The sequence below is a fragment of the Peromyscus californicus genome, unplaced genomic scaffold (assembly GCF_007827085.1).
Source record: "Peromyscus californicus insignis strain IS unplaced genomic scaffold, ASM782708v3 Scaffold_7__1_contigs__length_154581171, whole genome shotgun sequence".
NCBI classification, from domain to species: domain Eukaryota; kingdom Metazoa; phylum Chordata; class Mammalia; order Rodentia; family Cricetidae; genus Peromyscus; species Peromyscus californicus.
This window is the reverse complement of record NW_026294595.1, coordinates 49,397,702-49,420,619: the sequence shown is the minus strand read 5'-3', so window position 1 is coordinate 49,420,619 and position 22,918 is coordinate 49,397,702. Positions and strand designations below refer to the sequence as shown.

The 22,918-nt window shown below is 44.1% G+C and overlaps 1 protein-coding gene across 2 annotated transcripts in view; it reads right to left on the bottom strand.

Annotated features, from left to right (window-relative positions):
* The window catches only part of Rapgef4 (Rap guanine nucleotide exchange factor 4), a 284,129-nt gene that overhangs the window by 55,281 nt on the left and 205,930 nt on the right, over positions 1-22,918 (bottom strand). For both annotated transcript variants that reach the window (XM_052724191.1, XM_052724192.1), the window contains 5 exons: positions 8,113-8,197; positions 7,537-7,597; positions 5,479-5,555; positions 4,996-5,142; positions 2,615-2,730 (listed from right to left, as the gene is read on the bottom strand). In XM_052724191.1, coding sequence (XP_052580151.1) covers positions 2,615-2,730; positions 4,996-5,142; positions 5,479-5,555; positions 7,537-7,597; positions 8,113-8,197 — 486 coding nt within the window. The remainder of the gene's footprint in view (positions 1-2,614; positions 2,731-4,995; positions 5,143-5,478; positions 5,556-7,536; positions 7,598-8,112; positions 8,198-22,918) is intronic.

Below are 22,918 nucleotides of genomic sequence, written 5' to 3'. Positions count from 1 at the left end.
AACATCAGCCGTAAATTTTACTTACAGGGACTGTCTTTTTAGCTCTGGTCAGTCTTGGAATGTGACCCCTTGAGAGACCAGCTTTCTATTCTTTAGGAAGCTGGCTGTGTGGTGCATTGTTTTGTACTCAGTGAGTTACACTTCATAAATAGCTCCCTACAAACATGCACGGGTGCATTATCTTTGAATTATATAAGAAATTTGGACTGGATGACAGGGAACAAGTAGAAAATTGATATGATACTAAAATAAATGTAAGACACATGGTGTCTTCTTCTATATCACCTTTTGTTCGACTTTTCATTCCACTGAATTTATAAATTGGAAGGCACCCTCAATAGAAGACTTGTAATAAACACAGGCTTTTGATTTCTCCCTCATGTACAGAAGAGGTAAAGGGAGGTCTCGGGGCATCTCCAGATCAAATGTTCCAAAGTTAAGGAGAATTTTCCAGATAGAACAATTTTCCTGAGACATAAGACAGCATTAAAGAATGCAGTTATCTTCAAAATCATCTGGTTATAAATAAAAATTTTGGAAGTAGCAGAAACCCTCACATACACACACACACACACACACACACACACACACACACACACACACACACACACACAAATTGTTATTGTCATCCTCAGTAGGCTGCAAAGAAAACAGTCAAAAAAAATGGGTAACAGCAGAGATAATAGAGCTGGGACCATGGCTCAGTGGAGAGTACTAATCCGGCACTTTTGAGGCCCTGGGTTCAATCCCTGGTAGAAAAAGAACAGATAAAAGCAAAGATAATTAATACATAATAAAGAGATCTGGAAGGTAAGTTTGGAGTTTTGTAAGTGAAGGAACAGATTTTGACACAATTCTTTTTAATGCCACCCCCTTGAATTGGTTTGCAGCATTTCCCATGGAGTGTTGAAGATTCAGTGTTTACTTACAGTCATCACTCCCTATCTATAGAGTTTGGTACCAGCATGCACATTGATACCAAAACACGCACCTGTTCAAGTGCCTTATACAAAACAGCACAGGATACATCTACCTACAGACTTTGATTTTGCTCTAGGTTACTGAGAGTACCACATGTTTATTGAAAGTTGATGTGATATAAATAGCTGCTACTCTGTATTGTATAAGGAATAACCATAGGGGAAAACACCTGGACACGTTCAGATGTATCCCCCACTCTCTGAGTATTTTGGGACCCATGGAGCCAGGGACCCTACTACTCTGTTTTGCTACTGTAAGCTAGAAAGTGACAGGATCAGAAAGCTGGTCAAGTTGAACTTCCCTTTAAGGGAACAGATCTTAACCTGTGGGTCATGATCCCTTTTCACGGGGGTCACATATCAGATATGTGACATACCAGATATTTACATTATGATTCACAACAGTAGCAAAATTACAGTTACAAAGTGGCAGTGAAAACAATGTTATGGTTGGGTCGCCACAACATGAGGAACTGTATTCAAGGGTCGCAGCATTAGGAAGGTTGAGACCCACTGCTTTAAGGAGTCCCATGGGAGTTCTGAGTCCTTGAGCGAACCACTTGCCCATAAGAGCTGAAATGCCTCCATCCCTTAAAAAGGGGTTGTTGTAAGGATTAGATCAAATTTGCAAAACATCCTGTGCTTATCTAATAATATGTTTCTCCCTGTCTTCTTCTCAAATGTGTTGACTTATCCAGATGAAAACATCTGAGTCATAGGCTTTTAGTCGAAACAATAGGAACTCATCAGTTTGGGTGAGCGCTCTGATAAAGGAAACCCCACTTGCTTCGGCAACAAAGGGAAGTACTCCTTCAACATGTTATTTGGTGATGTTTCTTTAGCAAACAAACACTCATTCGCTTTTCTTATACAGAGATTGAAAATTAATCCTCACTTAAAAATCCAGAAGCCCTGATTTCCTAGAGCCTCGCTTCAGAAGTCTCTTGTCTCATCACTCAAATGTTGGTACATTTCACGCAACAGTCTTAGGTAGGAAGCCACAGCAAAAGCCAGAACTGACCCCAGCTGCCCTGGAAATGACTTAAATGAGTTAAACAAGTAACCTAAGGAACAGGAATCGAAGTTCCCACTTGATGCTGGCGAGAATAAGTACCCAGGAAGCCAATGGGGTAGCACACGCTTTCTATTCAAAATCAGAGTTTTGGCCATGTTGCTCAGCCACTCTAATACCAAGGTGAAAATGCCGTATGAGAAACCTCCCGAGGACATTCAACTACCATAGCTTCCCATCGCTGGGGCCTGTGCCCTGCGCTGCCTGGCACGCGTCCTTGCGTTGTTCACGCAGGGTCTTCTTTTGGAAGCTATGATGGCTGTACAGTGTGGAGGGAGGGACTTCAGAGAAGGACAATATTCTCTCTGGCACTACTCTACACAGCACCAAGCTCAATGCAGTGCCAGAAATGGATACATTATATGCCACAAGATGTGTGATTAGTCAATGGAGAGAAAAAAAAAGTCATACACACTGCCATCTTCCACAAAAAAAGGGAGAGAGAGAGAGAGAGAGAGAGAGAGAGAGAGAGAGAGAGAAAGAGAACATGCTATTGTAGAAATGAAACCATGTGAAAAGGTTAATCATAGTCTGGCAATTACAGTGTCGGATGCAAACATACTTTTGCTGAGGCTGTGAGTTTCCTTGATTGGAAGCTCTGCTCCCCGCTGGGACCTTCTCCAGCACCAAGACATCTTGGTCATGTTCTTTAAGTCGGACTGTATTCGCCTCAACGTCCTGCAAACACAAATTATACCACATACAGATGCCGCCGCTCACTCAGACAATGACAGAAATTTCCAGTGCTTCAGAAACTCATTTGGCGCTTGTGATGTTAATTGTCGCGTCTACAAATTAAGCCATTTTCAAAGTCAAGGGCTGGAATGGTCAGAGGGAGGACCAGATGAGGTTTGAAGCATAAGAATTGAAAATTCTGCTTTTACCGTAGTCTTAGAAAAGCTCTGGAGGAGCCTGGTGTGGTGGTGGTGCTCTGAGAAATCTCTGGGGGAGGGCATGGAGCAGGCAAAGAGTGAAACCAGAGGTGTTTATCCTTCCTAAGAGTATGTGGCAAACAGCACGGAGCTTCCGCGAAGTCTTTTTCTACGGTCCTTAGGAGTGGCAGCGCTGTCTAATTAAACAACTGTTTCGTTTTCATTTTGATACGTGCGGGATGCATGTGCATCCATGTTTCTTTGTGTGCCCTCTACTTGTGCAAGTGTGCATGCCCTCTACTTGTGCAAGTGTGCACGCGGAAGCCAGAGGGCTACACCTCAGCCGCTCCCCACCTAGTTTTTGAGACAGAGTCTCTCACCGAACCTGGAGCTCTCTGATTCAACTAGACTGGCTGGCCAGTGAGCCCCAGGGTCCACCCGTCCCCTTCCCAGCACCCGGGTGACAGATGACACCACTGTGCTCGGTGTTTCAGGTGAGCTCTGGGGATCTGAACGCAAGTCCTCAGTTTGCAGAGCAAGCACTTTCCCGACTGAGTCATCTCCCCGGCCCACGCAACAGTTACTTAAAAATCAAACCGGAGTGTGATCCGAGTCCTCTACAGTTGTTCTGAGCGGCTTTATAAGTGATGGCAGTGATCAAAACTGTCCAAATACGACTCAAATGATTTTTTTCTTTTTTTTGCAGAATGTAACCCCATGAGTGTAAACTTCAGAATGAGTCAAGTTCACCTAAACCTTAATATACTTTAAAATATTTACTCTGAAAATTCCACTACTTTTTCTTAATACTTTTGTCTCCATTTTAAATGAGACTAGATAACAATAAAATCAAATTCCTATGATACTTTCCCCTAGATTATTCAGTGGCATAAACTTTATTATTGCTATTTTCATTATCATCGTTATTATTACTGACAGGGTCTCATCTATCCCAGGCTAGCCTCAAACTCTCTATGTAGCTGAGGCTGGCCTTGATCTTGTGATCCTACAGGCAGGCTTCCACCTCTAAGGGCTGAGCTGACAGCTGTGTACTGCCATGCTTGGCTCATACAGCACTGGGTACTGAACCCAGTGCTTCAGACCTGCTAGGGGAGTACTCTACCCACTGGGCCACACTTCTAACCCTCTCAACGGTATGGACTTTAACTTTCTTTGCTTTGTGACCAAGTGTGTCACCAGTGTTGTGAGCAGAGAGGGCTTAGGCGTGTGCAAGGATAGGGACAGAGGGAGCTTGTCTGGGGTCAGGATCCATTCTTTTTAACATCCCACACTCTTACAGATACCTTAAAGAGCTATATGGGGCTCTTCATCAGAACTCAACTAGGTGTAATTCTGCTGCTCCAGCTCCACTACCCAAATCATTCACCTATTTGCCAATATCTGCAACAGCTTTAGTTTGAAACAATTTGAGATAAAGCCCTTGTTTGTTTGTTTTGTTTTTCAAGACAGGGTTTCTCTGTGTCACCCTGGCTGTCCTGGAACTCACTCTGTAGACCAGGCTGGCTTCGAACTCACAGAGATCCGCCTGGCTCTGCCTCCCGAGTGCTGGGATTAAAGGTGTGCGTCACCACTGGCTGGCAAATGAATATACTTTGTTGGACTACTATACTAGGCATCAATTTTCATTAACAAGCACTCAGTAAATTGGGAAGAGATAGAACATGGACCATAGAAAAGACACGGGGCAGAGGGAAGCCACCACTCTGCTGGACAGCAGGATAGAAGAGGGCATAAAAAAGGATGTACACGAGACCAGCAAGAAACTTCTTAGACTTTGGTATTTTGCTAAGGTGACTGCTATTATTGTCCATTCATATGGTCCACTATAGGCATGTACAGAAGTATTTGGTCCAGCAAAATATTTGGTGTCTGCAGCTGGTCTCCAGAATGTACACCAGCCACTGAACATGCCTGTTTCACAACAAAGGCCCTTTGTTCAAGCATCTCTTTGCCACAGTCCTGTGGGATGAACAATCCTCCCAAATCCTTTCTTATTCAAGAAGGGGAAAAATAGGATATCCTTCTGCCAAAGTTTGTTCTCTCCACTTACCCTCAAAATCCGGTTGAAATCTTCCTTGTCGACTCTTAAGAAGTGACAATTATCTTCTCGAAGAACAATGGAGGCAGCTCGTGGGGCATCATTCACGAGAGCTAACTTGCCAAAGTCGTCTCCCTCATGCAGGGTGCAGACCACACCCTGGGGAGAACAGGACATTCAGATAAGGTGCATCAAACACCCTCCTTCCTCTCCCCTGCCCCCGAAACACTGTGTATACAAATGGGCTGCATCTAGTATTATCTAATTAAATCAAAATGGCTCAAGTTTTCTTTCACAGAGTAAATACAGTCAATTAATGACTGAGAGCAATAACTGAGAAAATTTATGATCAAAGATGAAATTATGTCTTTTCTACGTATGGTCATGATGCCAGGGTAAGTTAAATTGCAGCAGTATTTGTTACTACTTTGAGGCACACTAGCAAACGCAGTACAATAAAGTTTCAAAAAGAAGAAGATATATATAGATATATACCTTGCCGTAAATGACTACATTCACTGATCCTTTTAGAATAATGTACCAGGAGGTACCTTCTTCCCCCTGGTTAAACACTAGACAAAAAAAGACGGAGAGACTTATGACAGGAACAGAAGCACATCAATACAAATTACAGCTTATCAAATCATCACTTCTAAGGCCCCAGAATTAGGCATACAGAAAATTTTTAAAAAAAATTACCAACAAATCCTAACTAATTCAGGTGGAATATTATTGTCTTTCTATGGAACATAAAAGGACAAGAGACTGTACTATTTGCTCTGCCCTGAAAGACAGGTTTTCACTGGATATCAATTTACCCAGCAATCCATTTCTTGATGGAATGCATGTTTCCCCCACAATTCATAAAGCATTGTGCTATAGAAAATGGGTTTTAAAAGTGGCCTGGCCAGTAACGTGAAGTTTGCAAACATGTAAATCGGTGCTGTAGCACGTTGATAAATATATACCTATGCATGTGTTTTTAATTGGTTAGAATGGTAACCAATGTATCCAGGGTAGCAATCACCCTTGGGAGGATGAGAGAAGAGCAGACTGAAGGGAGGGACATGAGGCAGGCAGCTGGAGTGCACAGTTTCATTGTTTGGAAAATATTTAAACTGGAGTAGAAACAGGAGTGTTTGATTAAAAAAATAATAAAATATTTTAGTAGTCTATTTTTCATCCAAAACATTTAAATACTTCACAATACAGTGAAAACAGCTAGTGAGTTTGAATGAAAAGAATTAAAAGACAAGCAAAAATAAGTTAAATGGAAAAAGAATTAAAGAGACGAAAATTAAAAAGCGGGAAGGTGCCTCTGAAAAGGCAAAGGAAACGAGTCTCTTGCTGGAGGAGGGCACAGGGCTAGAAAGAGTGCTCCTAATGACCGAAAACGAGACATTTTGAGATACAATTGTTAAAACTCGTTTGGATTCTCGAATTCATACTTCCCGTTTGTTTTTAACTATTGTGATGTAGCTAACAAAGGGCAACATTTTCCTGGAAGGTTTGTTTAATTGATGTCGATTGACAAAGTGTTCTGTGTGTCACCAGGCTTAGGAAGCGTCTGTTTACAGCTAGCCATCATGTTCTCTTTGGCCCAGAACCCCTGAGCATCTTTGACATGTGATTCATCTTCTGATTCTGCCACAGATTAGACGAGGGGGCATTTCCTGGCCTTAACCCCAACTGCTGACGCGAGGTTTTGTATGACTAGTGGGAAATGCCAGCTTTGGTAATACTGCTTGCATCATTAATATCAGAATTGCTTGCTTCCAGGTATGATCACAGATCAGGACAGTTTGAATTCTGGAGAGATGCACCATGTGATTAATACTGTGTGAGTATCGGAGGCAAAGAAATCCTCCTGGGCTTGCAGCCCATGGTGCAAAGTGAAGAAGAACTTGATACACAAAACTTTTAATTATCACTATAACAGGAAATTTCATAAGCCAAATTAGTTCTTTTTTTAAAAAAAGTTAATTTAAACTTGTTGTGACTGGGTCTTAAGTCGTAGCCCAGGCTGGCTTCAAACTTGCTACACAGCCAGGGATGACCTTGAACTTCAAACCCTGCTACTTCCATCTCCCAAGTGCTGGGATTACAGGCATGAGCCACCCTCCCAATTCCATCCCCTCATCCCCTGGGGTTATGCAGTGCTGGGGATAGGAACCTAGGGACTATTTCACACATGCTAGGCAAGAGCTCTGCTAACTGAACTGTCCGCCAGCCCCAAATTAGTTCTTCCAAATCCAAGTCACCAGAGAAGCCCTGTCAAAAGAGCAAAGACTTCATCCCACCCATTTTAGACACCATGTTGGACCAGTGGGGTAGAGAGCCAGCAGGACTCAGACGGGCAAGTGCTAACATGTGGGGCTGGAAAACCACCAGACATCAGATTAACTGACACATGCTGGAACAGTCACAGATCCAGGAAAACGCAAGTGTCAGGTGACATCCTTTCAGGTTGGGGCCACCAGGGAGAGTATGGCATTGACCTTGAACAGCAGACGGTGTGGCTAGGCCCAGAGCTTCATAAGTGTTCTCACTTACACACAGTTCCTCCTTTGGCATGAGACTCGAAAATGAGAACACCCGCTAGCTCCCGTTTCACCTAGAAGGAAAAGAAAGAACGTGGGCAGGCGAGGGCAGGGGAAGAGACGTGTGTTTTGCGTGGGTTCCCCGTTGGCTGTGGTCCCCAGGCTCACCTCAAAGCTGTCTCTCTCACCTCATTTATACAGATTCCTGTCATCCAGAACTACTTTCACTAGACTTGCTGCTGGGACCTCAACGTCTACACTACAACAGAAAAGCTCAGAACACATTGCCACCAGGCAGCCCCCGGGTGACATTTATTTATTTTGTGGGGTGACGGCACGCCATGGTGACCATGTGGAGGTCAGGGAACAACTCTCGAGAATTTGTTCTCTCTTTCCACCACGTGGGTTCCTGGAATAGAGTTCAGGTCCTCAGGCTTGTACCTATGCCCACGCCGAGTCATAGCTTAGGTTTGGATACCGCTTTTTGTTGTTGTTCTGTGATTTTTTTTTTAAAATTTATTTTTCTTTGTGTGGACAGCGGTTGCTTGAATGTATGTCCATGCACTGCAGCTTGATTAAGAGAACTTACTGTGGTAGAAAGATGGGATAAGGCTTTGATATGAAGGAGTTCATCATAGATAATTTCTAGGTCATCCACAGTCCTCTGGCCAGGTCTATAAAGAAAGACAATAATGAAACGTGTTGTTACATAAGCTTCAGATAAGGAAATGGAGCCAGCGGTCAGTCACATGTTCAGTGGTTTATTCTACATGGAAAGATATTGACTGAGGGAGACCTTGTGCCAGAACAATCCCTAAAGGGACTAGAAATGAATGTAGTCACTAGTGGGAAGGATATGGGAGGAGTCGAGTGGACACAGGCTCCCATCCCTTCCAATCTCAGTGGGAAGAGCACCTCTGCACGGTCATTGGTTAACTCACCTGGCACTTTGTAGATAATTGTAAAACATTGCCTCTTATTACATCCTTAGTCAGTAATGATAAAACTTGCCTCTTTAACGTGAGGGACACTTGGTTGATCAACTTGACAATGGATTCATAATCTCTGAACTGCGGTGTGGTATCTTAGCCTAACAAAAGGGTAACACTGCTGATCTCACTGTTCTAAGACTATATGTGATGCTGCTCCCAGAAGGCTCAAATATGGAATGATTTTTTTACCCAACCCTAAGGAGGTGTGTCCATGGGGTGAGAACAAGACAAACCACGGTGTCTGGGATTTCTAAGAGAGGGAAAGGGAAGAACGTCCACGTATCTGAAACTCTGCTCCACGCACTATCACTGTCCGTAAAAGGTTAATGATTTGTGTTACTGTTTTTTTTGTTTTGCTTTGTTTTGATTCCAAAGCTTAGTGCTATATAAGTTAGTAATATACCTTTGATATATGGAGTAAGGAGTCATTTTTAACATAAGAAGACTGAATAAATTCCTAACTGCCTTTTGTGTCTAACATTATTTTGGAGCCACAAATGGCATTCAATAACATTAATTATAAGATAAGCTCAGTCAGTAATTTGGGGTTTTTATTGTTTGCTGCAATATGAGGAAGCCTGACTAACATGTTCTTGAAAGTTATAGCTGGGTTGTTAATCCTGAGAAGGCTAGGAAGTTAGGAGAGAAACGGTGAGCACTGACACTCACCATCTGTGGGGTTGAATGAGAATGGCCCCCACAGGCTCATATATTTGAACGCCTGGTCTCCAGTTAGTAGAACTGTTTGGGAAGGATTAGGAGGTGTGGTCTTGTTGAAAGAGGTATGTCACTGGGGAGTGGGTTTGAGGTTTTAAAAGCCCATGCCATTCCCAGTTAGCTTTCTCTGCTTTGTGGACTTGTCTCAAGATGTGAGTTCTCAGCTACTGCTCCAGGGTCATACCTGCCTGTCTGAGGTCATGCTTCCCACCATGGTGGTCACGTCTTCTATCCCTCTGAAACTGTAGACCCCAATAAACTATTTCTTCTATAAATTGTGTTGGTATGGTGTTTTATCACAGCAATATAGAAAAGTAACTAAGACACCATCCCTTTGACATCCCACTGGAAAACAAGAGATAATTCCTTCTTGAGAGAGATGCGAGATTCACGCAGCATCAGTGGATGCTGAGGTCCTTACATAGTTATTTGTATATGTGGAAAACAAAACCCAGCAACAGGCTACCCAAAACTCAAGCCAAAGTGAAACAAACATAAAGTAGAGTATGGTGCTTAATCCAGTAACTGACATCTGGAACTTAAGTCAGTTGTGGAGTGTTCAGAACCACGTCGTAAATATGCCGAAGCAGGTAGCTGCATTAAATAATTTTGCAAACACACTGTCACACAAGGTAAGTGGCAGGCCTACTTGGAGATAGCTGGGGGAAGAAAACATCATAACTTACACATGACCTTCATAAGGACAGCTTTGCCACGGACAAAAGAATACTATGTCCTTATTGCAAAGAATCAAAGGAAGACCTGTTTATTAATCCTGACTGCACAAATACAAAATCCAGGACTTGGGAGATGTCAACCACATTAATTTCCTGCTAAGGATCATCGCTGAGGGACACAATGGCATACCGGACTAGCGTTTAGTAGTGTCACCTAAAGAGTGCAGACCCTCGAAAGAGACTGAAGAAAAGCTAGGGCCACAGGGATGCCAAAGGAGTCAGGCCCTCTTAGCAAGTGCCCAATCTACCACTTGACTTACATGTGGGGATTTTGAAACGAGTACCCTTGGGGATTTAAAAGTCAATCCTGTCACCTCCATGCATCTACGGCCATAGAGCATCCATGGGGGAAAGCTCAGGTAGGCATAATAGGATTACTGCTCTTGAGCTTGAGGAGCAGCCCTGCTGTTCCTGCTTCTTGACTTCGGTTGCAAATAGCACAGTTGCTCCTAGATGCTTGTCTAAAGCGAAAGGAGTGACTGGACCACCTCACCTCCTCAGTGTGGATTGAGCTGCTGGTGGGGGTGCAACCTCAAAAAGAGCGATTTACAAGTATCAAGTCAGCTCTGAAATCTTGACTGGTTCAATATTGGAGTTAGGGGAGCAGATCTCTGGGGTGTTTAGGGATATTTACATAGTGGCAATATAAAATCTTTATTGCTTCATTCAGATGTCTTTTTAAAAATTCAGAATTTTAAAATTTATTTAAATTACTCAATTTAATACGCTAAATTATTTAGATTTAAATACTGACTGTAGAATTTATAGATCTCATTACAGTAAAAGTAATTACATTTCATCTAGAATTTCAAACATGGTGAACTGTCAGATCTTCAAGGAAATGTACTCAAACTCTGCCAGTGTCGAGCCATTTCAATCAATCTTAGGGCCTGTGTGGGGAGAGGTAAGGATGGTGACATCCTTACCAGACTGTCTTGAAACACGCTCTATTTGTTTAGTGTCCTACACCAGGGGCCTACCTGAGTTCTCTTCCCCCCACTGCTTTGCCATGTCCCCTTCCTGCTTTCCTAAACCCGGCCTTCCCTTGTCTGCTCTTCAGTGTGCTCTGCCACCAAGGATCTGCTCTGTTCACTCTCCCTGGGGAAAGGCCCCAGATCCCATCTGTAGCATCTAACTCATCTCCAGACAGCATCCTCTTCTGACCTCAGGTGGCTCCCTGGACCACGATCAGTGTCCAGTACTTCTTTAGCATCCACTAAGGCTCTTTAAAGCCTGGTCTTGATTTACTATTCTAGATTCATCTGTCATCGTTTGCTGTCAAGCTTTCCCAATAGTCGTGTTCTCTGCCCTAGCCATCTGCACACCACACTTCATGTCCACAAGACTTCTTGCAGCTTCCTTTGCCTGGGATGCTTCTTTCCGCCTCAGGCCTCCTAGCTTGGGCTCAGCAGCCTTTGTCTTGCCAAGGCTGGATTGTTGTGGTAATTTAGAAAACTCTTTGAGGAGTGCTGTTTGCTTAACTGCTCCTACTCTAGACTCTTCTCAAGAGAAGCAGTATTGAAAAGGCATTGTGTACTAGACTAGACGCAGAAACTGGAGTTGAGGTCTAACCTATGAACTTTCCGTTTCCCCAACAGTCTAGTGGTTTATTTCTGCATCTGTAAGATGGCAGCCTTAAGTCTGATGGCTGTGAAGGTCTTGTGACTGAAGGCACATGAAACACTACATACATGGAATATATCACAAAGGCAGGAGGCATTATTATAAGGGCAAGTTTTCATCATGGCTCATAGGATGGAGTTCTTGAAATTGACGATGGATTTAGAGGCAATACCCTCAGAGCCGTGGAGCAGTTCTCGTTCTGTGGCCTGAGGGAAATGGGGATTTATGCTCTGTGATCTTCCTTCCCACTGAATAACACAAGGTGCCCACTGCACACTTCAGTTTGATTTACACCATGACAAACAGTAACAGTTGTCTTCCTTATCTGGGGGTTTTCTCTCTGTAATTTCACATGCCTGCAGTCAGCTGACGTCAAACACTATCAGATGGAAAATTCCAGAAGTAAACAATTTACAAATTCCAAATAACTCCTAGTAAATTTTTCTGATTGCTTTACCTTTAGTTTATTATTTCTAACTTATATACTAGATCCTATTTTATATATATATATATATGAATACATGATAGATGATTCCCCCCCCCTCTGTCACACACACACACACACACACACACACACACACACACACACACACACACACATAGAATTGGGTACCATCTACAATTTCAAGTATCCATGGAGCATCTTAGGACATATCCTCCATGGGCAAAAGGAGGTATTTTAATTCTCAGGAGAGGGAGGAAATTAGATGGAAACAATCGATCCTTTTCCACAAACAATAGAAAAATGTGTATCCAGAGAGTTACGACATGCAGCCAGTTACTCTGCATCAAAGGGAGTGTTGGGGAGGGATGTGGATGAAGGTGACCAGGTCAACGGCACCTGTTGAGCTAGGAGCTTTTGTGGCCAGGGTTTCGTTTGTGGTATGAACGGCCTAGTGAGAAACAAGCAGGTGTGACCACCGTACCCCATAGTGAGCTTTACCAGAATTTTCCAGAATTCTTGGACAGTGGGAAGCAGACAAAAAGAGTTTATCATGGGAAGAAAACCTATTCTCTGAGATGATGTTCAAAGAGGATTCTCAGGGTGGCTGATGGAGCCTGGGAGAGGTAGACAGAGCTCATGGTTTTAGAGACACACAGTTGAGAAAGGGTCAGTGCTTGTCCCAGGGAGGGTATGAAATGGCCTCAGGCTGGAGAAACTCTTTATTTTGGCAATAAAAGGGAAGTAGAGGTGTGACCTCTCTGACCCCATATACCTCTCATAAAGCACAGCCTGCTGGGAAGAAGCCGAGTAGAAAGATCCACCTTACTGCTTTCAGGAGAGGCTCTCTGGGGTACCACTGGAATACAGACACCCGTGTGGCAGCCGGCTCCAGGCTCAGTCATCTATCTTAGCAACCAACCCATGGAAATAACATCTTCTGCAGGGACTGACCAGGTACTGTGGTGAAACCAAATCGAACAATGTCTAAACACTGGCTAGCTTTCAAGTGAATGGAAAAAAAGAAAAACATTACAGCAACAACAACAACCAAAAAAAACTCTGTGGTCTGAAGTGTTCAATGAAATGACCCGGCAGGTCGCTGCCATTTGGCAACAGATCTAGCCTCCCAGGAGCTCTTTGGTTCTGTTTACAGCAAGTGCTGTAATGAGGTAAGAGAAGTCAGCACTGTAGGGCATGAAGAGACTTACCTTTTCAAAAATGAGTCTTCACAATTCACAGAGTGATAAAAACATTCAGAAGAGATTTGCCCAGAGCCAAGACCCTGTCCCTCTGGGGCCTCAACATGTCATTAGGATTGACAGTTGAGGTAAATAATAGGGAGAAGGCCAGATGGAGCTAAAATCAGTCTAGTCAATCTGTGCCCGACTAAGCAAATCAAAATGCGAGTCCCTCTCCTAGCCTGAGTGTACCTCAGTGTCGGCCATAGGAATAAGAGCAACGTACCGGGCTGCTCCCAAGGCCACCAGCTCAGGGCTGCTGTGCCATCTCGCGCCTTTGGGAAGGTTCGTCTCTCCACTCTTGCTGTCAGATGGAGGTCCTCCCCTTGATCTGCCCCAAGCCCTCAAAGAGCTCCCGAGAACATCTAAAACTGAACCTTCCCTACCACAACCACTGAACAAAGTCATATTTTTAAAAGCGGGTCTCTCGTAGCAAACCGTGGCATTAGGCACCTTTCATGCTTTGGTCTTTATGGGGGTGATGGGGGGAAAATGGAGACGCGATCCTACAAATCAGCCCCCAGCCTGTTCAAACGGTAATGAAAGGGTCCCAAGGACTGAAGGCAATTTGGCTTTCAAGAGGAAAAGGAAACGGGGGTGAGAGGGGGGAGGAGATAACTCCCATGGACCTTCAGAAGAGGAACCTACAAGGCTGGGGAAGTGAATTGACTCTCTGGATGCTCTGAGTGGCAGCTGGTGAATGTACCTGGTCTTTACTTGTCCTTCTCCAGATGTCACAGGGAGAGATGTTAGGCATCCCTGCTTCTTTACAAACCTGCATGGTGCCACATTGATGTGGATTTGCTGGATCCCGCTGTGGAAAGGCCTAGTTTCTGCCAGAGCTGCATTCTGGCAGCAATGTCTAGTTACAGACAAGATAATAAACGGGGATGGAGGGAGACGCAGTTTATACATTAAAGGATGGGAGGGCTCAGGTGATATCGGACGCCGCTGGTAAATACCGTTTTATCAAGGAATTTATCAAGGTCAGAGACAGAGTTCCTTAGCTATTGGGATGTGGATAAAATGAGGGATTCACCCATCTACCAAGTGGTGTGTAGGCATGACTGGAAGTACAATATGCAGTCGAGAAAGTGAACAGATTCCAATAGACCTGCCATCTGGTAGACCCTGATTTGTGTGGACACCACTAAGAGAAGTTAACATTATAAATACAAGCACAAGTCATGTTTAAGCTTCTAAAACTGCAATAAAGTGCTTTGTTTACCTCTGGAGGAATGTTTATTCCTGATGGAGGACTTCAGCACATGATCCAGCTGACACTCTACTTTTAAGTCGTGTTTTAACTTCCCATCACTTTTGGGTGCTCTTGAGACTGTGTATAAATCTTACTCCCCTTAAAAGGAGGTGTGGCAGGTGTCTGTGCCCTTGTCTAGAGAAACAGTTTGTTGCTGTTGTTTGTTTGTTTGCTCTCTTTTCCCACCCCTCACCCCAGTCCCCTTCTTCATACATGTCAGAGGCATTCCCTGTGACTAGCAGTGAAGTGGCCTGCCCAGCTGCCACCCTTTCCCCTTCACCACAGAGCCATTTGCTAGATGCACATAGCACCTTCCGTTCTAACTGTAAAGCTATGCAGAGGGGCTTCATGATTCTCTAGGAGGTGAGAAATAAATTCAAGCGACCAGTAAACAGCAAAAGCTTTCTGTTTGTAAGAAAGGGTGACATCCCATAAGACCTGGGGCCCCAGTCCCATAGGTCAGAGACTCTACACCCCAAGTGCTTTTAGGACAAGGTGTTTGGTTGAGCTCACGAACAGAATATGCCTAATATTCTTCCAGCAAACATGTCTTACGAGGACACTCTACTGTTTAAAAAAGAAAGCATTGTTTAGTTTTAAGTGTGTATGTGTACCATGTGCATGTCCGGTGCCCAGTGCCCAAGAAACCCAGAAGAGGGTGTCAGACCCTCTGGAACTGGAGTTACAGGCCATTGTGAGTCACCAGGAAGGGATGAGAACTAAACCCCAGTCCTCTATAAGAGCAGTAAGTCCCCTGAACCACTGAGCCACCTCTCTACCCTAACATTAAACTTTGTAGGAAGTACAACTACTGGTATTTTCCTGTGAAACACCCAAGCAGTAAGTGGAGGAGGACAAACCAATTGGGATGGAGCCAGACGGCAAAACCCTCTGCTCTTGGGTGCAATAGAAAACGCAAACTTTCAGAGATGCTGTAGGGATACATTGTTAGCTTCACTTTTTTCTTAGTAAACTGTCAGTTCTTGTCAGGGACAGTTGAACTATCCCATTTGTTCTTTATCCTCTTCCTCTTCCTCCTCCTCCTCCTCCTCCTCCTCCTCCTCCTCCTCCTCCTCCTCCTCCTCCTCTTCTGCCATTTCATCATAATTCATTAACTCTACTAGAAAGGAGAAACCTGAAGCAATGTTGTAGGAAGGAAAGAATAAAACAAGAAAAGCACTTGACATCCATTCAGCTCAATTTCTTCTTATGAACACAGAAAGTTATAATTAGCCATGTAGAGTTTATAGAAGTATTCAATGCTTCAAAGAGGCGAAGGATGTGAGGTCACCATGTAAACTACGTAGTGCTATTCAAATATGACTCACTAAGCCTTGTGTGTGGTTCTGGAAGAGTAAGGTGGCTCCTCACAGCTGTGGTTTCTCTTCTTACCTAAGTTTTCTAGCACCTCTTCTAGACAGCTGTGAAGACAAGTCAATTAATAATCCCAAGTCAGGGACCAGTTTTGGCAAATAAAATGATGCATGAGAGCCAGGCATGGTTGTGTACCCTTTTAGTCCCAGCACTCTAGAGATAGAGGCAGGCAGGTATCTATAAGTTTGAAGCCATCCTGGCTTACATAATGAAATTCTGCCTCAAAAAAATGCATGAAACATACTCAGTTTTAAGAAAGCATTGTTTATCTGAAATCTAAATTTAGTTGGGCCTCCTATATTTAATCGTGAAACACTGATCATAAAGCATTTCATTTCTGTGGAATCAGTTTTGATAATGTTACACCCACATAACCATGTGGACTCTGCTATTGGCAGCATAGAGTGGAGCTCAGTGCATGAGATGCACACAAGAGAATTATATGCTCCAGAAGCATATAAGGAAAGAATAATCTCCATTATTATAATAACCCTCTATGACTCTCTCAAAGTAGACCACTCTATTTATAGTAGACGGTACACTTCTGTTCTATTCTACATGTTCCATTCTACTTATTGAATGTGTTATGCTCCTATTTCAGATTCATAGAGGAATGATTTAATGAGATGAGGTAATCTTGAGATAACTACTTTAAAATCTGATTTCCATGACATATTTCTTCACCAATGCTCAAAACATAACTTACAAAGCCATTCTGAGTCCCTTTAGGACCATGGCAGGTAGAACACAGCTCCAGTTAGACATCTGGATCAAATTCATAGCCCACCATGATCTGGATAACCAACAGGCAACTCTGCCTATGCTCCTGTTTCCTAGTCTATAAGGTGGGAAGTATGTTAACTACCTCAGAGTTGCTTGAGAGAACTGAATTAAAGAACTGTTTAGCCCAGCACCTAGCACACATGTACTTAATTAATGCTGCCTATCATTAAATACAATTGCATCTGTGCTTCCATTTATAAGCCCTTGGAAAGCAGGGAGAGGGTTAGCAGGCATTATTAGATTCTTTGAGATTTGTACCCAAAAGATGTTGGATGCATTAATGGCAAATATGTGAGAATAGAATCCTGGCTCTCATGCTCCACATTACTGACAAGTTATTTAGCAGGCTCTTGGATTGTGTGCATGTATTTCAAATGGTATCATTAAATTCTCCAAAAACCATTATTTTTATTCTCATACAAACATCTAGCTGTTCTCAGTCTTGGCCTCTCTAGTCCATTCTCTACAGTCATCAGAGAATTCACCTTCAGAAAAGTCAATACACTGCATAACTGACCGCCCACATCTTCCTTTCATGCTCTTCCATGGCGCCCCAAGATGGCTGTAAATTCCTTCTAATGTCAAAAGATGGCACGGCTGGCCTCCCTCTATCTGACCGGCTCAGCTCTGCTCCTGGTTTGGACACTCCTTAAGTGTCAGGCAGCTCTTTATTTTCCTAGCGTATTTCCGGCCTATCGCTCTGCTTTTCCCCCTGCGTGGCTGGGAGCTCCTCCTCTGTTCTGAGAGGAAGAACACCGAGGCAATAATAGCCTTTGTTGCTCCTAAGAAGCATAGAATCAACCCATGTGCAAAAATCACAAAATGATGCATACAGTGATATTCAGAGATCAGATAGCACATCCCACACTTTAAAAACCCAGCCCTAAAGACCCTCATACCATTAACTGTAGAAAAGAAGAAGGAGGAGGAGTGTTGCTATGATTGATTGATAAATGAAACGCTGATTGGCCAGTAGCCAGGCAGGAAGCATAGTGTAGGCGGGACAAGGAGGAGGAAAATTCTGGGAGGTGGAAGGCTGAGGCAGAGAGACTTTGCCAGTTGCTGCCATGAGGAGCAGGATGTAAAGTACTGGTAAGCCACGAGTCATGTGGCAAGGTATAGATTTATAGAAATGGGTTAATTTAAGACATAAGAACTAGATAGCAAGAAGCCTGAACCACACAGCCATACACTTTTTAAATAATATAAGCATCTGTGTGTTTATTTGGGTCCGAGCAGCTGTGGGATTGATGGGTGAGAGATTTGTCCTGACCGTGGGCCAGGAAGGACCAGGAGATAATCCCAGCTACAGAGGAGGAGGGGGAGGGGGAGGGGGAGGGGGAGGGGGAGGGGGAGGGGGAGGGGGGAGGGGGAGGGGGGAGGGGGAGGGGGAGGGGGAGGGGGAGGGGGAGGGGGAGGGGGAGGGGGAGGGGGAGGGGGAGAGGGGAGAGGGAGAGGGAGAAGAAGAAGAAGAAGAAGAAGAAGAAGAAGAAGAAGAAGAAGAAGAAGAAGAAGAAGAAGAAGAAGAAGAAGCCCTGAAAATCACCAGAGAGCTAACTCCCCCAAAATGTTAATAGTAATTTCATATCTGGGAGATAGGACTGCAGGTACTATGCATTCTTTTGAAACGCCTAGTAGTTTCCAAATTTTCTACAACAAATAGATGGGCTTGAACAATAAGTAGCGATTAAAAACTTGAGCTTTTCTTACTAGGAATCCTAAAGTATAAGCGTGTAGCTACAGCACTGCTGCCCTGGACCCCAGTTCAGTTCCCGGTACCACATCAGGCAACCCACAGAGAATCTAATACCCTCTTCTGGCCTCTGCGGGCACCTGAACACAGACACACACACACACACACACACACACACACACACACACACACACACACACACACACTTCAGTGAGCTTTTTTGGGTATGCAGATGTGAATAGAACATGGCACACTGCTTTTATAGGGGGATGTCATTCTAAACTCCAGAAATGACCCACTTAGTGGAATCCCTTGTGCAGGGAAATCTCTAAGCTTTCAATGAGGACACAACAACCTTCACAGTAAGAACAGAAGCTGCCAAGCACTGAAGGGTACACTGTGGGCAGGGCCCACAGTACAGTCCTGTTTCATAGCTTCAGCTCCTCTACCCATGCTTCCTCCTTCCTCTGACCATTCTGTGAAGATGGACTGACAGATGATGAACGTTCTCCTGGAGAGTACCTCCTCTCCAGAAGTGAGAACCACCAATGGCTTTTGGCTAGAGAATTTGAGATCTACAGAGTAAAGGTACCTTCCTAAAATTTCAAACTTCACATCCTCAAAAACAGTCTGAACAAATGAAGATCCAGTTCAGACAAATGGGGACGGAGAGATGGCTCAGTGGTTAAGAGGGCTTCCTGCTGTTTAAGAAGACCTCAGTTCAGTTTCCAGTACCCACCCATCAGGCAACCCGCAGGGAATCCAATACCCTCTTCTGGCCTCTGCAGGCACCTGAACACACACACACACACACACACACACACACAGAGAGAGAGAGAGAGAGAGAGAGAGAGAGAGAGAGAGAGAGAGAGAGAGAGAGAGATAATAGTAGTATTTTGAAAGACAAATTTTCTATTTAAGAAAAAAAAATACACAGGCCCTTGAGTTCCCTCTAACAAATGTATAGAGCATTCAGTCCGTAGAGCTGTTGGGCATTAGATCCATCAACGGGCAGGGATGGACAGCCCATGCCTCTTCCTAGTGCTCATTTCCTTTCCAGACTCAGATGCCTAAAACCTTTCACTGATCACATAAAATAAGTGAATTTAAGTTTATGAGTTTCAGGCCCATTTGGAAGACTCCAGAACTTGCTAACAATTTTTGGTGTGATGATCTAATTTTCCTGTGCTGTTTTAACCCCTCTTTCCAGGCTCAATGGACTTTTCTTTTTCAACCACTTATGCTTCTAGGATTTAGGAAGTTTCAGAATTGCAGATCTAGAATGAGATTTGAAAAATACAATCTTCCTTTCCCTCCTGCTCTAGGCAGGCCTCCGAGAGACCACTGCAAAGAGTGGGGCATGATGCCTCACTCTTCATGGAGGGAGCTGGAAGGCTTGATGACAGGAGAATCCTGTGTCTGGGAAGCCTCTTTGTTTCCAGGTGACTTTACCTTTTACCATATTGTACTTACCTGGGCACCTCTGTATCTTTTGGTCCATGGCTTCCTATCCAAAGTGCCTGCTTAACTGTACCCAAGTGCCCACTTCTGCATATGAGCATCCCTGCTCTATCCATGTGTGTAGAGTAACCTCCTGCATTCAGACTCATAAACAAAGCAAAGTCAAAACAAGAAGCTCGGAGAGTTCATTTGTATTTGATGGCTCTGTCTCAACGCTACAACAACAGCACCATCAACCTGTCACCAGTCGGTAGCATTTGCCCCCAAATGCCATCCAGGTCCACACCTGCGCAACCACGATGGGCATTGTGAGTCACTCTGTCTGCCACCACATAAAAAGCTAATTTCACATTCAGAATGTATGTTTTTTTCTTTCAATACCAATAGCAACAAGAGTGTGCCAAAAAATTCCCCCTGAAGCTCTATTCTGTTTTTTAAACTGCAGAACATTCTTTCATAGTTTGACAGTTAAAATGCTGCAGTTAATGTAATAAACAGAGAATTTTTCTAAGTAGCCTGTCAAAACAAGTGACACTTTTTTTTTAAGCTCGCGAGTCTCAGCCTCGGAACAATGGGAAGTACCTTTCAAAGCAACATCTTCATTATACAATCAAATTCTCGGAGTAATCTTCTCATCAAAGAATATTGTGTTATTTCTTTCCCAGTAATTATCAGAGTTCTGCAACCTTTCTGGCAGTGGGGACTATTATAAATGCAGCTGTGCTGAGTTCAAAAACTGGGGGTCTTGGCCCAGCTGACATAGAGCCATGGCTCTGCATTTCTTAATGACTCGGCAGTTTGGGTCCTAAGGAGCCAACCTCCCCAGGACCTATGGACGTGGCCTCAGTCTCCAAGAGTAAAGTGCTTCGTCAGTCCCTTCAAGGACAGACATGGTACTGGGTGGTGCTGGTAACTCTTGACCAAATTGATTTCTTTTCTGCCCTCTTAAATAGAATCAAGTGGTACCTCCAAAGATTACTAGAAAATTGAAAAACTAACTAACTAAAAAACAGGGGAATTGGGGGGGGGAGTGTGTGCGTGTGCGTGTGCGTGTGTGTGTGTAGAACTTGTGTGTCTTATCTCACAAAATTAGATTCCTTATTTTTTACTTTCCCATCCCTTAGAGCTGTCATTCAAATACGAAGAAAAAACATATGCCAAAAGGAGCATTGCCAGTCCAATTCTAACGTTTGCCAAATTAAAAAAACAAAACAAAATTGGGAAGATGGGAAGAAAGTCCCCAAATAATACATCTTGGAATATGAGTGGATCGATGTCTTCTTGGTTTTTTTTTTTTTGAGACAGGCTCTCCATATGTAATCCAAACTGGTCTGAAACTTGCTATGTTGCCCAAGATTGTCTCAAGCTCCAAATCTTCCTGCCTCAGCCTCTCGAGGGCTCAGATGCCAGGCTTGAGCCACACCACCAAGTGAAAATCTGCCATTCAATAGCCAGAGGTCAGCTACAGGCAAGCTTGGGAAATGAATTTTCTTTGAAGACTTGGGTTCCTAGGGTTCTTGCAATCCATTGCTATGTGGAAGGAAATGGAAGTAGCACCGTCTCTCTTTGGGGGTGCTGGGAAGTGAACCCATAGCTTCAGTCACACATGGTAGATAAGTTCTTAGGCCCCAACCCAGAGGATCCTATTTCTAGGGATAACTCATGAAACCTAGCCGTAAAATCTGGAGCATACATCACATACTCCATAAATGTCTGTCCCTTTTGAATATAATTTGGGAGCTCTTCTCTCATTGGATTACAAACTCCTCAGATGAACAACTTACTCTTCTTACATTTTAATCCACTTGTTAAGGGTTGAAAATATTAGTGAATTCAGTGGAAGGAAGAGCTGAGGGAGGATTGGCAGGGGCTCTGAAATTACTCACTCACTCACTCGAAAATGTTTATTGATGGTTTCCTGGCTGGGGGCTGTGGTGGTTTGAAAGAAAATGGCCCCCATAGGGAGTGGCACTATTAGGAGGTGTGGCTTTGTTGGAGTAGGTGTGGCCTTGTTAGAGGAAGTGTTTCATTGTGGGGGTGGGCTTTGAGGTCTCCTATGCTCAAGCTACGCCCAGTGACACAGTGCACTTCCTGTTGCCTGTGGATCAGCTCCTTCTCCAGAACCATGTCTGCCTGCATGCTGTCATGTCCCACCATGATGATAATGGACTAAACCTCTGAAACTGTAAGCCACCCCAATTAAATGTTTTCCTTTATCAGAATTGCTGTGGTCATTGTGTCTCTTCACAGCAATAGAAGCAATGGAAGACAGGGGCATAGCCTGACCATTTCACTCTAGGGATCCCCCCTCTCCACAGCACAGAATGCTAACACACACACCACCTTGTCCACTCTAGGATATAGTACAGCCCTGATTCAATCAACGCCCATGGCTCTTAAGAGCTGTCTTCTGCTCACACAGAGCTCCAGAAAGAAGGACCACCCTCATGTTCCTGCTTCTCAGCTCCACAGTGTTCAGAACAAGAGGGTGGTCAGTAAGTGCCGGTGCATAATAAGGGGGTTAGTGAAGAAAACTGGTGTGGTGTGATTGCCTTTCAGAGACTCCCAGTGGTTAGCTGCTTCTCAGCCGCTGAGAGCTGTTCACAGGGCAGGCACGGCAGGGTGCCTTGGCATGGATGCCTTCAGTATACCCTGGTCTTCATCTCTGCCCCCTGGATGCCAACAGCCTGGGTGTCCACCCCTATCCTGACAACTGGAACATCCCCACACATTTCCAGATGCCTTAGGGTCTGTCTCAGCCTGACTCAGAACCACAGAACGACGGTGGCTTGAATGAACGTGACAGCAAGGAGAACAGCAAAAAGGGGATTGGTCCAGGAAAGGATGAAGAAGGACAGATGATGGACGAGTGGGTCAAGAGGAAGGGAGACAGTCTGACGGGAGAGAAAACCGTGGTTTCTGATGGCCTCATTCATTTGATTTTTCCACAGCCCTGGGGAATTCTTGTGCCCTCAGCCACCCGCCCTATGATCCTTCAGGGCAGACAGAGCATAAATTGGCTGGGCAGGTTCCTTGGACCCTGCTCCTGCTCAGGTCAGTGAAACTCTGGCTTT